Source organism: Syngnathus scovelli, chromosome 8 (genome assembly GCF_024217435.2).
Source record: "Syngnathus scovelli strain Florida chromosome 8, RoL_Ssco_1.2, whole genome shotgun sequence".
NCBI lineage: Eukaryota > Metazoa > Chordata > Actinopteri > Syngnathiformes > Syngnathidae > Syngnathus > Syngnathus scovelli.
Genome location: NC_090854.1, coordinates 18056222 through 18074178, shown reverse-complemented (window position 1 = coordinate 18074178; position 17957 = coordinate 18056222). Strand labels below are relative to the sequence as shown.

The window sequence follows — 17957 nt, the reverse complement described above, 5'->3', positions numbered from 1 at the left end:
GCAAGTCATCCAGTCCTATTGACGTGCGCCACTTATGAGCTCTAATATCAATAGTGGCGTGGCGTGTAATTGGCTTGGGGCTATTTTAAGGCTTCGGACAGACTCGGAGCGACGGGCAGCAGGGGAAATATACGAGCGAGCGAGCGGCCGGCCGGCTGTGGGCTGCAAATTATTACTGTCTCAGCACAGCGCAGTGGAATCATGCTACACTAACAATGCTCACGGGTCAATGTGACCCACTGTTAATTTGTTTCTTTACAACAGAAAAAAAAAATGCTCTTGGGCCAATGCGACCTGCGACTAATTTGTTACTTTAATACACGCAACGTACTCAGGGGTGAATGTGACCCAGTTCATTTGTTTCTTTTATACAGCAAACATGCTTATGGGTCAATGTGACCCACTGTCATTTCTTTTTATAGGCTACGGCAAAAAAAATATTTATGGGTCAATGTGACCAAGCTGATTAGTTTGTTTTGCATAACAAAAATGTTCAATATGATCTGCTGCTAATTGTTGACGTGAAAAATGCTCATTTGACCCCACCCTCTATTTGTTACCAAAAATTCTCATGGGTCGGCTTTTAGCATTTATTTTCCATCCAACAAACATACGCCGGGTTGGTGACTAGCTGCGTTTAAAGCCATTCAAATGTGGAGCTATCAAGCTCCCATCCTTGCAACGTCTCTACAAAATTTCAGAAGTCAAATCACCAAGACATTTTGGCCCACAACAAAACAGCAGGGTATAATGAAGCCTACATGTGCAGTAGATATGCGGATACATTAGATCTTCCATTCCCAAGTAAATCGCCCAAAGCCCGGCGCACGCACGCAACGCATGCATGCATGCATCCATGCATCCCCCTGTCCTTCTATTTGCAACTGCACTGATGCTCACCCGAGCAGTTCCAGCCGGTGGGCGTCTGGCAGTCGCTGAGGGAAGACGGGAAGGCGCGCAATTGCTCCACGGGCCAAGTGGCGAGGAAGGAGAGGAGCGTGATCCGAAGCCAGCCTCCGCTGGCGCCGCTCCAGCGACGCGGCCGTCCGAGCTCAGCCACCGCCGTTGCCGCGGGACGCCCCATCGTCGCCGCTCACTGGCCGCTGTCGCTGCCGCCCCGGCGGCGGCGGCACCACCGAGAGACGCGCGCCGACGACAGCGACTCCGATCCCGGCTGCTTCCGCGGGGCGCTCACACGCCGACTGCGGAGCATTTTCCAAACGACGCCGCCGCGCGCCCCATGTAACAGACCCCTTGTTTTGCCTTGCCCAGAGACCAATCACCTGCGAACCGGGGAAGGGACCTGTTTAGGGTTCGGTTCAGGGCGGAAAAGTTATCCGAGGAAGGATGATGCTCGCGGCGAAGGAGGGCAGGGAAGAGATGCGATGGGTGGATGGGGGAAGAGTGATTCCACACCAAAAAAGAGGCGACGCGATTGGAGAAGTGATGTGGATGTGGAGAGAATCCAATGCACTGAGATCGTAAGGACAACAACGACAATAAAATCCACGGGTGGAAGAAGAACGCTGCTGTCCTGCGTGGATGCTGGCTGCACGCGCTCTGAGTTTGGCGGACGACTCGATGATGCGCTCTCTCTCTCTCTCTCTCTCTCTCTCTCTCTCTCTCTCTCTCTCTCGCTCGCTCGCTCGCTCGCTCGCTCGCTCGCTCGCTCGCTCGCTCGCTCGCTCGCTCGCTCTCTCTCTCTCTCTCGCTCTCTCTCGCTCTCTCTCGCCCCCCCCCACTTTGGCCACAAATAATCAGATTTCTAATTCAAATTATAAGGAGAAACTGATATGATTATTTTGAGAAACGCAGCCAAAAAACATGACCCATCTCAAATGTTGCTTCGCAGCGCCCACACGGAAAGTTGACCTCATTCTAATTGTTATTTTGATTTTATTTATTATTTTCTAAGCGGCAGAACCGCTTGGCAGTCTCGTACCAATCCAGATTCTGAACTTTTCTTCCATGCACCCTCCCTCCGGTTGTTGCTACTTTATTTTTTCCATTTCAAAGGCTTGCCAGACTTTGCAGCTGATTCCTCGTGGCGGATTCAGCAAGAAAAAAGATGCTTTTGTTGTATCTTGTCTCAAAGTAGATGAGCAACCACAAACTGCCTTAAGGGGAAAGATCATGGAAATATCAGCAGGCTAAACTTTTGTTGAAAAGATGCGTGAAACATGTTTCGACCATGACTTGAGGGAGAGGTGCTTTTTTTATCATTATTTTGATTGACTTGACCTTCAATAACTTTGACAAAACCTTGTGATGTTAGTGATCCAAAGAAAGAAAAAAATCTGTGCTCCGAATCAACTGCTGCCACACGCGTGACATACATACAGCAGAAATCTAGAAAAGGTAGAGTCCAAAGTCAGGCTGTGAATCTTTTTTTTTTCTGTTTTAAGTGAGGAAATTAGAAGGCATGTGGCTGGAAAAGCCCTTATATAAACGACACAAAGGAGCGTCTGTTGGGGCCCGTCACGGCTAAAAGACGCTTAACCTCATGAGGTCCACGTTGTCCGTAAACAAATGAGCCTTTTGACTGATTTTCATCTTCCGCAGATAATTTCACAGAACTGGCCGTCGTAATTGATCTTAGCTCCCGCGCGGAGGGGAGAGTAACGCCGCCTTCCATCTAGGGCAGCCAATTGTTAACGCACACGGACAATGCTTTGCTAATTGTTGTCATGCTACAAACGCGGTTAACTAATAGCGTAAGTCCAAAAATCCACGCAAACAATGTGTGACAGAAAGAAACGAAAATATCTCCAAAAACCAATAACCAAAAAAAGTGCAAATAAAAATGTTTGGACCTATAAAGCAGTTTTCAAAATGGTCAAGTTTGTCATGTTTTCTGATTGTGCCTTTTTCCACAAGTGCGCTCAGGCCCGAAAAGTGCTCTGCATGTTTTTCTTTTCTTTTCCTACAACACAATCCTGGAAGTATATATATTTGTGGAAAGACGAGTCCGGCGTGGGCGTTTCTACTTTTCATTGGTATGTTTAGCGCCAATTTGCTGCACCATCTGGATGTTATCACTTGACGTGTTACCGAGGAATGTTTCCAAAAGGGTGAACAACAATCAAATATTGACTTTCAGAGCAACTCTAAGAATTGAGGTCAAGTTTGTAACTTAGGCATGATTTACGTGACTTTTAAAAAAGTGTGCAAAGTGTGGGCGCGGGTGCCCAAGGCAAAAAGCTAATTACATTTGTGACTTTCTGAAATGTACACCGTCTCCTGAGAGAACATTCTGCCGCAACACTCAAGCCCCTATCGTATATCTGCTCATTTATTTGTTTTTTTTACCTCATAATTTCCCCCATGCCTAAATAAATAAATCATCTTTTTTTGGGGAGGGGGGGAATCGCTGTTCCGGCAGTGTCGCGGGAATCATTTCTGACCGATGAAGTTGAAAGGTTAAAGTGCACACGGAACACTTGTGTGAGCATGGTGTGTTTTGATTGGCGGCTTGCATTCGAAGCCAAAATGTTCTTGGAGAGTTGGAGCATATGTTGACGTATGTGAGCTGCTGCACGATTTGTTCTTTCGATAATTAAAGGCCCATTTCCAAGAACTTTAGCGCACGCCATTAGCCACTTCAAGTGGGAGTGCTATACACTTACGCAGCAAGCGTGGCAACTTTTCCAAGAATAAAAACCTCGCGACAAGTCGAACACGTATCATTTTCACACAATAAGTGCTTTGGAAAATGGTTGTGTTGGAATAATTTGAAGTGAAGCCTTGGCCTGCCGGACCCGGAGGCCTCGCCTTTACGAGTTTATCTTTCCTTTGATCTAGGTTCTTCCTTTTCAGTGATAGGGATGTCTTTTGATCCCTGTCAGCCATTTGTATCCTTCCTGTCCTTAGGTTGTCTGTGTGTTTTTGTTCCCGTAAGAGGCCTTCACTAACAAGGAGCAGGGCTTATTTGCATAGGTGACATGTTCTTTGTTTGATTCACAGGAACTTCATTCCTTTTAGTTAGCTGTAGGTTTGGTTCATAGATTGTAGTTGATCAGAACTGTTTGTTTCTTTGTTAAGGGTTGTATACAGTTAGAAGTAGTTGCATAAAGGTTATCCCATATTTACTCAATGTTTGTTTAAGGAACTAAGGTTACCTCACGTTTGCTTAATGTGTGTTTAGGACAAGTTACTTATTATTATTGTGTGTTAATTTACCAAGTAGATAAAGTTAGCAAAGGTTTAGTTGCATTTGTTCCACAGCAAAGCGGCAATCAACGTGCTTCAAGGTATTTGATCACAGTCGAGGACGAGTCAGCCAACTGTGAGGGAAGACGGCTGGTTGAGGAAAGAGAACGGCCTCTGCAGGGGTCACGAGCCAACAATGAAGTGCTAATTTACACCACACTACATTCTTTAGCTAATCAGCGTTGCTACAGACACAATCTCCCCTCCCTTAGTGTAGCAACGCCTCTGTAACCAGGGCAACCATAACATTAAAAAGAGGGGCACGTGGAGTAAGGACTCAGAACTGATGGAGGTTGTAGCTGAGATTGCTTTCTCTATCGTTCTCCTCGCGAGTAAACCTGTTCTGGTTGTCTTCTCCTCTTCATTCCAGCGAGTCTCTAATCGTATTTAGACCTAACAGGTTGAAACTGTAAATATGACTCATAACATGATCCCAAAACAATTTCATATCAATTCAAGTCTTCATGGCAACTAGCGTTGTAGCACCGTTGGCTAAAATGGAATTCTGCTTTTTAAAGTAAAAAAGACAAATGTTGATGTCGGACATTTTGTTGTCCTTCATGTGATAGGAAGGAGGGCTGTGGGTTTTTTGGCTTGGGAGCCGGATGAAGTGCTGCCATGGTGAGGGAAAATGCTTTCATGCTTTTCCCTTTGTCGTCATGAGAGTGAAAGCCTTACTGTACTTGAAAAAATCTATATGGATCATGTTTTGCTTTTATGGCCTTTCGCAGAAAATAAGTCTTGCGATTTTCATTGCGGGAAATAATATACTCATACGGTGTAATCATCCAGCTTTTGAGTGTGTGTAATCACTCAAAGGCACTTGTCAAAGCACTGATAAGACTCATGCCTGATGTGTGGAGGAGGTTCACCCCTTCCCCCCCGCTTGAGTGGCTGCTGTACTTATTTCTCTTTGTCTCAGCTTGTGTAACTAAAAAGTTGTGCCCTCGTACCAAAAAAAAAACAATTAGGTCATGATTCAAAATGCTCACGAGAGGATTGATTTCATCTGTTTAAAAAGCAAACAATTTACTCCACAAAACAAATAAGTGCAATTTTCATTGTGGCACAACAAAAACACGCTTTGATGAATGTCTCCTTGAGTCTTTGCAGCAATTTTTGCATTCCGGAAACTTTCCAACACGAAACGTAGCTGTTTCTTTTTGAATCATTGATGATGTGTCTTTATTTCCAACATATTTAAAACATAAAAGGAGGAAAAAATGAATAAGAATAAAATACAATAAATAACACTGCCACAAAAACATAAAAGTATTTAGTGATTAAAAAAAAAAGAAAAGCATTCACATCTTGCCACTTTCTAGCATCACAAAATGACCCCAGCCCAAATTAAAAAAAAAAAAAATCTTGTTTCATCCTTTTACTCCACAAGCCATGCAAGTCAATGGAAGTGACTTAAAAAGTGCTTCCAGCTGAAAGGATGCTGGAAGGAATGAAGCGTTTTGTTTCCCCTCTTAGCCACACATGGCAAGCAATAGATTTACCCCCAGGGCCCGAGCCTGCGGCAAAGGCGGAGGGAAGCCAGCTCGCAAGGCGCCGCTCTCGCTCACGCCGGCCCAAAACATGAAAGAATGATCCGTGGCTGTTCAAAAATTCCGCCGATGGTGCCGTTGAAAGCAAACGCGAGTTGGGGCAACAACAGCCCAAAATGCTGACTGATCCCCAGCGCTGGATGGCTGGATGGCTGGATGGATGGATGGCTGTGTGCAAACAACGCTTCAACTCCTCGCTCCGTACTCCAAATGACCACGGCCACAACAACAAAGTGGAAAAGTAGCAGTGAGTCACGCCTCCACCCACAGCGAATGACGCCTTCCGTCATGGCGTGCCTAATTCCGTACCCAAATGTGCATTTGACGCTCACGCATTTCCATAGATTCCAAAACAAAACCGTTGTGTGAGACCATCGCCAACTCAAACGGTAACGTTCAGTACATCTGGAGGCAGCCGGTAATCAAAAAGGAAAAAAAAAAGTTGGAGATGAAGAGAAGCAGACCTCCAGGACCTCGGTGGCAATCAGCGTCTCACTTTGAAGCTCCGACTCGCTCGCTCGCTCGCCTTCTTCCTTTTGTTCCTCGGAGGCAAAGTGCGCCCACGCTGCTCTTGTTTCATTGATTGGTGCTGATTAGCCTCAAGTTGGCGTCGATGCCCTTTTAAAAAAAAAAAAAAAAACACAACAAAGTCACATCCAAAATGAAAGCAGGACTACCTTGCACACAAAAAATGTATTTCAGACAGAGAAGCATTTTGATTTTGTCATTCTCATGCTTTGCAGAAACGGCTGCTTGCCTGTCACCGACCGTAACGCCGCCCGCCGCCCGGTTCAAACAACGAACGGCTTGTATCTTGGAAAGCTTGCAAGTTGGGCCTCAGATCCCAAGAACAAATGTGCAAGTGGAGCAGCCCCAGCGGGCCTCTTACCTCCTCCCTGACATTTATACGCTATCTTGTTGTTTTGCCATAAACTTTGCGTGTGCCATTTTTACACATTGTATTTGTAAATGTCAAGCCCGTCATGTATCATCTATAGGTTGAATCGGTAGTGTGCATGAGAAAAATGCCTCGGCCCTCCTACCTGCGTTAAAAAGAAAAAAAAAAAGAAAAGGGAAAGCTGTTTGCGTCCGGCCGAGAAGCAGCGCTAATTTGGAGTCACGGATCGTCCTTAAGCAGATGATCCTTTCCGAGCATGAAAGTTTCGCTTTTCCGCTTGTCTTTGCGAAAAAGGATTAGCGAGTCTTTGACATCGATTTGGGCCGCCACGGGTTCTGCACGGGAGAAAGTTGAGCCATCGAGACCAGCCGTTAAACAATTCGCTCATTCGGTGCCATTGACGGTTCTAGACGTCGTATCTATGAACTGGGTTGGCGGTGAACGAGTTAAGAAGTTGACTATTAGGATGCTTGTCCTTTCTTCAGTCTTGTTTTGGCACCACGGCTGTGCTCTGATTGAAGAGCAACACACCAGGGCCTCCAGTGAGTAAATCATTGTTGCCTTGTTGTAAAACGAGCCAGTTGAGCAAACAAATGAATCAAATGTGTTTGCCGTGCACCTCCTGGGTACAGGGGATAACGCACTCGCCGCTCTTTCATTCATCTTTTGCGTTGCCGTGGCAACCCTCCCAAGCAAAGCCCACGTGACGTGCAGACGGCAAAACATCATCAAAATATGAAACAAACACACAGCCGCCCGCGACAGCAAAACCCTGAAATTGAAAGACCTAGCGTCAAACAATTAACTCATTCAGTGCCGTTGACCATTATATACGTATATATCATGGATGTTTCGTTGAGAGAATCCATTTTTGCAATGAGCTTTGAAGGTTTCACGTGACTAAATGAAGCAATTAGCAAGGATCAAACAGCGCCTTGCCCAATGTGTTGAAGTAAGCGCTCCCTCCATTCAGTCGAAATGACAAGTCGGTGGCCTTTTTCTTGTCCAAAGGTTACGCGACTTAGTCCTTCCTCTGACATTTCTGGAGGCTCAGTCAATTAATGGCGCGTTATCACCCCGCTGAATGATGTTGTTTTTCCACAGTTATTTTAATAGCCTTGATGCCGTGGCCTCCGATGGGGTTGGGCGCGAGTCCGTCCGCACGTGACTTCCCACCATCGCCGGTTCCCAACTCGACGACGCCAAATGCGGGTTTGATTTCTCACTGAAGTCGTATCTCTGAATCCAGAGCAGAGACGCCGCTCGGAGCCTATAAATATCGCTGCATGGGATCAGAAAAGCCAACCTGAATAAAAGATTAAAGGCAAGCGAAAAAATAAATAAATAAATAAATAACACCTGAGTCATGTCAAGGCTTGTGAGCAACTCGGCTTCCAGTTGAAGTCGAGCGTGAGAACCTTCCGCAGAGATGGATGAAATGGTTTCCTCCCTTTTGCCGTTATCTAACATGATAATCGCAAAGGTCTTAATTGGATGCGGTGGGATCAGAAATATACCGTACATTTAGTTTGACACAGATTATTTGGAGTGTGTGAACGTTTCTTCGACAAGTGTGCATTTCAACGGCACCGTGGAGCCATCCGTGGAGATTCGGCGCTATAATTGTCACGGCATGAAAACAAAAGTAACAACATAGTCTTTGCATAATTTGGTCGCTATAAATTGTGTCGCTAGCTTTGGATTGCGATCCCGAACAAAAAGCTTCCTGGCCGCAAGCGCACTGAGCACCTTTCCGCTCTTGTCAGCTTGATTTACATTTCCGCCAACGTCTCAGTTGAAACAATTCGATGGTGGCCCCCGAGGACAAGGAGACGACATCGTTTTCCTTTCGGGTAATTATTGTAAGCGCTGAGCTGAGGAGCGGAAATGCTTCTTAAATCTTCTCATCGAGGAGGGAGGGAGGGACGGTGCCGACCTGCTGGCCCCCTGAAGCAGCTCCTAATGGCGGCCCGGCCGGCTAATTGCTTAGGCCCGCTTCATTCTGCACGCGTTATGATTTGCCCAGTCCAGCCGGTGGGGAAAGGGACAGTAATTAAAAACTGGAACTGAAAGCGGCTTTTGCAAAGAGGCTCAAATGGAGGAGGAGGAGGAGAGTCGTGATTTCCATGACTGGCCGAGCACCGAGCTTGACCATTTCATGGCCGCTCAAATTGTAACGTTTAAAATGCCGGAAAGTTCTTTTCAGTGTAGTATTTTGTTGGATACAAGCCGTGCTTTTATCCATAAAGTAAATATCAATGTATTTATTTATTTCATGAAGTTCTCCATATTTCCCACCTGCAAAAAGGACGAATAGTTCAGATTAAACAACTCTGATGAAATGAAACCAAGTGAGCAAGGCAAGGCAAACCACAACAGAAGCAAGGAAATCAAAAAGCTGAGAAAAGCAGCACACCTGTTGAACAGGTTGGACGTATATTGGATGCACAGGCCCGCTCGCCACTCGTAATGAAATACCTCAATGAGCAGATTACATGTTTCCCCATTTGGAAATTTCATTACCACTCCCATAATTGGATTCCAAATGTAATTAGTTTTTTTTTTTTTTCTGCACTAAACAGCCTGCGAATGGAGGCTGAATGTAAAGAGTGCATGTCAAAAGGTCCTCCTTTGACTTTTTGACACCTGATGAGAATTTCCGAATATGCGCTAGCTGAGTTTTGTTTTCAGGCTAACGCCAAGCGAGAAGATTTCTTTTTTATTTCACCAAGCTGCTCTTGGATGGGCAACAATAGCAGCTAGCTGAAGAACGTTTGAGGGAGGAACCCCAAAAAGCAAGCCATTTGTGTGGAGCCATCCAAATTTGCTAAGCATCAAATATTCCCTTCGGAGACAAAGGATATTTGGAAAAGAGCGCACCTCCTGACTCACGTGACGCGCCAACACAGACAGTGTGCTTGTTCAACTTCAAAAGGGAAACGATTGCCTCCGGCACACCACCGGCGCAAGAAGCCCAGCAAAATATGCTCTTCAATTTGGATGTTTTCCTGAAACTTGCCCCCTCACTTTCTTTGATTAGAATGATTTCTTTTTTCTGGCTTCCCGTGCAAGTCCTTGTTGGCGTTTTTCAGGCAGGCCCAGTCCAGCTGCAATTGGACTCGGGTGTGCGTGTTGTGCATCTGAATGCTTGAGGCACTGTGGCATTCTCACACGCTCACGTTCCTCGCCCATTGCGGAGGAGGACTTGACGGACGGGGATACGCTTCATGTATAGCTCGACCTGCAACAGCGGGAATTGAAAATGCGTTTTTTGGGCAGAAATCTGCGTAGGTAGCCCCATTTGAGCCCCTCCAGCATTTATTTATTTATTTATTTATTTATTTATTTATATGATGCTATCTTCTGTTATTGATGTTAGTATTATCTATCTAGGTATCTATCTATCGATTTGATCTCTTCTCAGCACCCTATTTGTCAACTTTAGAACCTGCAAGAGAAGAGATTCCAGAAGGTTCCAATCAGCTGAGCCTCAGGTGTCTTGTCCAGGTGTTCTTCATTGTCTCGTCACTTTGTTTGTATTTAGCCGCTCGCTTCCTTTGCCTCTTTGCTTTGCAGTCGTTCCCGTTCGCAAGTGCCTCTCTGTTGTCTTTCTGAGCTTTGATGCATTTCCTCCGGCATTTGTGTTGGGGAAAGAACTCTTGTCGCAAACCTTGACGGAGCTTGACAAATACAGAGAGCATTGTGAAGAATAACCCAAAATGCCACTGTATGATTTTCAACAAGGAATAAATGGATTAGCTTTGCCCGCCCGCTATTATTCAGGCCCAGCTGCAGTTTGTTGCCGATTGGGTGCACACAAGGCTCCACTTTGTTGGCGGCGGCGGCGGGCGCTTTCGCTGGCTCATGTGATGTCACGGCCATGCCATAACTGAGGTTGCAAATCGCAAACAAATATACATGCAAAAGAGCGCGTCGGCGGGAATTCAACGGCGAGCGCCGCCGCGTTTGTATTCACTGCAGACACAGAAAACCTTGAAGAACTTTCAGAACCCGTCTATAGATTGTTTAGAAGAATAGAATAGAAGAATCAGCCACCTTCTTTGCTTCCAGCAAGCTTTGACTGACTTTGAAGCGACTGTTTATGTGCGACTTCGCCTACATTTAAAAGGGCCTTCAAGGGAAGCGAGAGAAACAAAAAAAGAGCAAAGGGCAAGTTATCGATTGGTGTGCTTCGCATTTTATTATACTTTGCTGAAAAATAAGCTGCATCAGATTTGGGCTGTTTTCTTGCGGCTTGAAGGTAAAAGCCAAACGTGCACACGAGCAGGTTGATCCATCGGCGGAGCAAAATGATAAAACGTCGGCGACTCAACACGTGCAAACGCTTGTTGCATCATGGATAGAATTTTTCATCCAAAGTTCATTTGAAAGTGGCTCGATGACACTTTGCCACGGGGCCTTTCAATAGCGTCGCCGTTTGATTAAAAGCCATTCTTCACTCGGAAACATTCTCAAGACGAGGGTAATTGAATTTGTTTCATTTACATGTTGCGCTAATGCTTGTTTGAGAGGAAGGGCTCCTTCCGTCCGTCTACTTTTGCTTTAGAATGGAAACGGCGTATTTGAAATCAAATATCCAAAAATGAAACCGTTCCCCATTTTTCGCAACCTGCGCCAAGTGATTACAGTAGCCTACTTTATCACCTCATTAAAAGGTAAAATCGGGTAACCTTTGAATGTAATCCAACAAACTTTCTTCATGGCCAGACTTTTATGATTTTTTCAAACTTTGTTACAAAGCTTTGAGCCCCCGAGGAAATATTCCTTTTATGGTGACGCCGACCACAGTCGATGAGGAAAAAGGCGAGTGAGGTAAATGTAGCCGTATATTGTCATTGATTAAATTGTCGTGTCCAATTAGCCCCAAACTTGGAGTGGCCTTCTACTCTTCCTCATGCCCTTTAAGTATTGAAAGTGCCTGCAAGGAAAAAATGAGCTCCATCAAGATGCAAGTTGGACTCAAAGTGCGACTCAAGCACCCAGGTTTCTGACCAAAAAGCGGAGAAAACAGGAAACTGACCATTGATGCTAATATTCAAGCGTGTGTAAAGCAACAAAGAGTGGACCGACATGGGCCTTTTTATGCTAACTCCCTGCACGGCTGTTCAGCGGCTGCTTGATATTTGCTGTTCACTCCATGACGTTCACGTGACAATCCAAAGCAATCAAGGTTGCCCGTAATCACTCATCACGGTATTTGAGCAATCTGAATTGAAGAGACTCTCTTCCACTGTAGGCAAAACATCCATACTTAATGAATTAAGCATCAGCGGCAACAAATGCTTGCATTCCAGTCGGCAAACATTTTAAAGTGCTCCTGAAACAATAAAATCGGAATATAAATATATTTTTCATCTCAGCATTAGCTAAGATAATGAGGGCTGAAGGAATCTGCGGTGCATTTGTGTGAACTGGCCTGGCGCTATTATCAGCCAGGAGTTGCGTAATGGCCTCTCCTTCTCCCCGGGTGCTGTGCCACGGCCCCAAGTGTTGGCTAATTTGCCGCTGTGATATAATTGCTTTCCAGGAGAATAAACTTCAGACAAATTTCAAACACCGGAACAGATAGCGCATGCGTGTGCGCGCGTGTGCATATCTTGTCTGGCTGCGAGCATTTGCTTCATTAAGGTTTAATTCACACAAGTTGAGAAGTGGGTAGAGGAAAGGATAAAAGGTGGAAAGAACAACAACTACGCAGCAGCGTAAGCCGCCGGCTTTACCGATACGAGCCAGCAAATCTGCGGCCTGAGAATTTTCTTCTTAAGATGCCGCGCTCCGGTTTTATCATCAAAACCACAGACGAGGTAGCATCATTTGCAAAAAGTGAAAGTTGATCAAATCTCGCAAAGGCGACGGGAAAGTGCAAATTGTGAGCTAATTAGCTCAACGTTTCAATCGCCCCACAGGCGCTTCGAATAACGGCGCACTGGCTTTCTTGGAGCGACAAAATACAGCGTTCGCCAAGCTGCCGTTGCTCTCGCTGCACGGTGGCTAAAGCTAAAGCCAGCTGACAGCCAGCCCACTGGAGGCCTCGGCTCACTCAATATCACTCCAACGTCACTCAGCGAGGCGAGGCGAGGCGCGGCAGTGTCACAATGGCGAAAATCTCTCGAACGTATTGTCTTGAAATGTTTGCTCGCTACATTGTGGTGCGGCCACCTCGCCTTCAGCCAGCCAATCTATTAGGCTCGCAATCAGCAGCACATTTGCAGGCTCTCCTTCTGGTCTTGTTTGGATTTACATTTACTCAAGTCCTTATCGCTGGGCTCGCTCTTCTTTCTTATTATAAATTGCCTATTGATCAGCCACAAGACGATAAGGCTCTTCTCTGCGGGGGATGGAGGCCATTTCTGTGGCTAATATCCTTTTAATTACCTCTGCCTGGGCTTTTTTTCATCCGGGCACACCACGAACGCCGACCGATGTGGAATGGGAGTCACGATGGAGTGGAATCGGTCAAAAAAAATCCAGCAAGCTGCAAAGAATTGCGCTTCCACCTCCTGTGCTGTGCTGTGCTCTCTTGTGGCTTTATTGTCCATCAGCCCGCGAGGGATGCACACACTCTTGTTTTAAAGTGCTCCTTATCTGGGCCATAACTCAGCACCTATTGCCCAAAATTGCTTTTCCACCAAGATGACCAGCAAAAAGTGTTTGAGGGGGGGGGCAATATAACGTGCCCACGCGCAAAAGCTTTTTTGGTCTGTGCTGTCTCATTAACATGGCGTCAAATTGGATTGAAATTTCCCAGATGAAATTCTTGAGTCGTATTTGTCACAGCAAAAGCTTTTTAGAAGACACAAGAGAATTGTTAAAACATGTTCCTTGAGAAGAGTAAGATCCTTGAAGACATAAAAACAGAACAAAACCCTGCAGGAATAATTTGAGCACCCCGGAGGCCCGTTGTCACCTTCGGGCTCGCATCTGCAGGCTGTGACCAATTGAGCGTTCCTTTTGAAACGCCGCTTACGATCAATAGCTGTCCCGCGGTGGCTGTGAAAAATTAAAATGAGGCAAGAGCGGCCACCAATGCCTTCGCCAGACCTCCATTTTTGCAGGTGTGGTATTATTGTCTTAAAGGGCAGGAAAGTCTCGGCGCCGACGGAATTTGTGCTACAGCTGTCAATTGGCGGAGGGCCTCGCTCACCCGCGTGGTCGCCGGCCCATCTGTCTCTTCTCGGCGGGACTCGCAATTTGCCGCCTCGCTTTGGCTTGCTGTCGATCGCCAATTTGCCCATCGGCGCTATTCGCAAGCGTGATGATTGCTTTGAGTTTATAATGGCAACCTTACACACTGTAAAAAAAAAAAAAAAAACACACACTTGCACACAACTTCCATGATGGGTCAGTGAAGTTGGGAAAAACGTTCAAATGTTCTGCTATTTAAGGCAACAATGATGTGGCAGTGATTACAATGTAGCGGGGAAAGATTGGAGGTTGTGTTTGTGCTCCAACTATCAAATGGATGCAATTGCAGGAAGTCAGATTGTTGAGGATGCTGCAATCGGCGTCTCGTGTGGCTGCGTCACATTAAACATTCATACAAGCAACAAAAAGGTAGGTCAGTAGCAGGATTTAATTAAAAGCCGACAACAGATAATTACTGCGCTGATGAATATATACTTTACAGCAGACCAGATTTGATTTAATCCTCTTCTGTCCATTCATTGGAATGCTTGCTGGTTATTGATGGCAAAAAATGTAAAGTATTCTTTGCAAAGAACAAAGAACATTTTCGACTGATGAAAACAAAAACAGGCTGAAGTGTGACGCGTTTCAAAGAAAAGTGCCACTGTCATGTCGTGAAATGTTGTTCAAGAAATGCGACAAATGACACAAAGGATAAAGAATTAGCGGGTACAAGACATCCACTTAGCACACAGCATTTTATTTATTTATTTATGTATTTATTTGGATGGTTCGTAAGGCTAGACATTTATTTATGTATTTATTTATTTATTTCGATCGTTCAGAAGGCTAAACATAACGTAAATCCTCATCTAGGAATGAACAAATGAATGAGAAAACGCAAACATGCGGTCGGTCCCTTTCGTATTTGTTCCCCCACTTTTGTTCTCTTCTCATATGGTCTTGGCACTTGAACATGAAGCGCACCAAGTACTAGTCCACACCACGTGGCCGCCTGCTGTTGCTCGTAAAAAAACGGACAGTTTGTAGTGAGCCCGAGGTTTCGGGCAGCGCCGTGTACGGAGCTTTTTCATTTGAAAAGCAAGCAAGCTTATTGTAAACAAGGCCCCTGCCTTGATTCCATCGCGATTCCCTCGGCCGCTCCCAATGGACTCCGATCAGCATCCTCCGACTGTTTTCTGCCACGACCCCGGCCGGCCGGCCTCCAATCTCCGCTGGTCCAAATTTGCCAATTGTTTCGTCTGTCTGTCGGCTTCCCACGCAGAATGGAAAATGTATTGTCTGCATAGGTCGGTCCATACTCTTCCCATGGCGTCCGATATTGAATTCCAGCACGGCGACTTGACGCCTTGACTCGTGCCTTATGAATTGTGCATGAATTTTGATTTTGGACGGCGTCTCCCCACATGATCACTCCCGAAATTGGCTCTCTGCCGCCGACTTCTAATCAGTGCATTGTGTTTGAGCTGTGCCAGGCAGGCGGGCGGGCGGGCGGGCAGGCCGTTGTGATGCAAATGGTGGCGGCGACCCACACCGTGGAGCGACAAAACTCGGGAATACTTGACATCAGATTTAAAGTGCCATTGATTTGTTTATCAAATAATCCCGTCACACTCGCCTACTTCAAACACGCTAATGATATCAAAACACGGAGAGCTTTGACATGCAAATTGGCTGTAAGGGGATAGAAGACATTTTTCTATTTGTCCCCGCACAGCTGCCTGCACTCATTTGGAGCACAAAGCAGTCCGCTTAGATGGTATTTATAGACGCTTGCGGAGGACACTTTTGATGTTCCCGCACCAGGCTGGAAGAGTGCTAACTTTAGCTGGCGGCTAAACATTCAAACGGGGGCCAATTGGTTCCACTTGCACCCGATCGAAAATTACCACTACAATTAAGAATCGATGTTGTGATGTATTTTTGTGTGCGATTGGAGGCGCTTTGGGCGTGACGGACGACATTTAGGGCGTCCTTATTGCTGTCAAGTGTCAAGCTGAAGACAAAGAGTAGCCAAATGTAAGTAGATGTTTCTCCAACTACAAAAGAAAAACAATTTGGCTATCCATTACTTAGCAGTGAGCCTGCTGCTCCTCTAATGATTGTCAATCGCGCTCATTAAATGATCTTAACCTCCAGATGGCCGTTCACTGTCACTCATCCTCTGCTTCGTCACACTCCCCGTGCGTTACGGCGTGCAAAATTCCAGCAGAACGCTTTGTGTGTGGCGGGCGGGCAAAAGTGACAGCTCATTACTACGTTGAAAATTGAGCTGGGTGTGATCTATTAATCTGCCGGGGTGCCTCGGCCTGTCTCGCCATTTACAGTACAGCGCTTCATTAAAGCGGAACAATAGTTCCAATCGCGGCCGATTCATTAGACGCAATCAAAATGAGATCCGGAGGGCCCATCAATTCTGTTGATCGGCGTTCGCAGCCAAGGAGATGCCAGATGTCGTGTTGTGCATCATTCATGCGACCCTTTGACTTGTATAGCTTATATATATTTTGATTGATTTAGTTATTCATTTTATTTATCATTTATTTAAATTTGATCATTTTTTCCATTTATTTTGAAGTACTGAGTACGCCCCAGTACTTCGCTCCTCTCACGTAAGGTCAGCCCGGATAGGCTGAAACTCTCTAGCAAGCCTAATGAGGACAAAATGGATGGATTAAAAGTCACTTTGATGGGATTTGCGTGGCGTTTAATACCTGTCTGTGGGAAGTGTGTTAATTCTCCATGTGGGGTCACGTTTGAGGTGAGCGTCGACGGCTAGGCCGGCGTCGTAACGAGCCAACGGCAGCTAAATGCTGGTATCGATCACTCTCTCCTTTCTATTGATCCTCTTGCCGTATGACAGCGCCAGCAATAATCACCAGTGGGCTGGTACGAGGGGGGGGCACTTGACTCGCATGGCGCTTATCGGACTATAAGGACTCGCTTTAGTTAAGTTAACTTTGCCAATGAGTCATACGTCATTGTGAATAATCAGCTGTCAGGAGGAAAACTGGTTTAACGTGCGTCGGCGCCGGCGCCGGCCCTGCTTAATGATGCAGTCTCGGTTGGCGAGCTTTGACAGTCTGCAAGCGTGTTCATTTGTGCGCACGCTCGACCCGCCGCGCTTCTCCCTTAGGTTGTTCTTGTAATTAATATGACCTTTCAAAAGCCCCACCAGTTGTTCCTTTAATTACATTTCCAACTATTCCAATATGATGGCCAACCTTTTTGCAAAAGCACCACCGTTGAGTGACTGTTTCCTATTCAAGTCACATCACTTTTATTTCCCTTGGAATGTGTTGTGTACAACTGTAAATATTCATTAAGAGTAAAACGGTAGGGTCATTTCCGAAAGACTAACGTTAAAATAATCGCTCCTCTGACGATAGGATTGAAAAGGTTCCTCGTTGCCAGCCGTGACGTCACGGTGAGCTGGGAAAGGCAATTTTTTTTTCCAATCAAGATAATTGTCATTGTGAAAAAAAAAAAAAAAAAAAATGTCCCTCCACTCAGACTGAAGCACATTTTCAAACAGTCACTCGGTCTTCTTCCTGTGACCTTGGCGGAGGTAAAAGTGAAGTTCCAGTGCCCTGACGTCGTCAGCCTGATGGACCAAAAGTTTTCTTCAGCGAGACGGGGATTAAATGTAATCAAGGTTTTAAAGGAGCGAGCCAAGGTCAGCCGGCGCCCGCCGCCGCGGCCCCCTCCTCTGACCCGATAGCCCGGCTGGCCGCCTCATCAATCGGAGGTCTCAACCCCTCGCCCTCGTCATCAAGGTGTCCGGCCCCGCTGGACTGATTTGTCAAGAGGACTCAAATTTGATTGTGATGGGAAGGCGGATGCTCAAATCAAACCTTCAGCTTCCATGTTTGTTTTGCCAACATGAGCCAATGAATATTAATCAAGACGCGGGCGGACGTGATTTGGTAATCGCGCCGCCCCAGTTGAGCGGCGGGTGAACTTTGATCTCTGGCCAAAATCATTCACGTCACCGGAGCGCATTCCGCTCGCCGAATAAAATCCCACAACTTGTCTCCGGGATTCATCTTGATTATTTCCTGGCAGTTTTTCAAATTGGATTCTGCAAAGTCTAAACACATTTCCAAGTGACACGCAAGCACAACGTTTAG

At 45.9% G+C, this 17957-nt stretch overlaps 1 protein-coding gene and 1 long non-coding RNA gene across 3 annotated transcripts in view; one reads left to right on the top strand and one right to left on the bottom strand.

The window, feature by feature from the left end:
• Nucleotides 1-1583, bottom strand: part of LOC125973490 (tomoregulin-2) — a 49786-nt gene extending 48203 nt beyond the window's left edge. The window contains exon 1 of the mRNA XM_049727679.2: nucleotides 901-1583. Coding sequence (XP_049583636.1) covers nucleotides 901-1084 — 184 coding nt within the window. The 5' untranslated portion in view covers nucleotides 1085-1583. The remainder of the gene's footprint in view (nucleotides 1-900) is intronic.
• LOC125973491 (uncharacterized) overlaps nucleotides 1-17957 on the top strand; it is a 72949-nt gene that overhangs the window by 45321 nt on the left and 9671 nt on the right. The gene's annotated exons all lie outside the window — the stretch shown is intronic.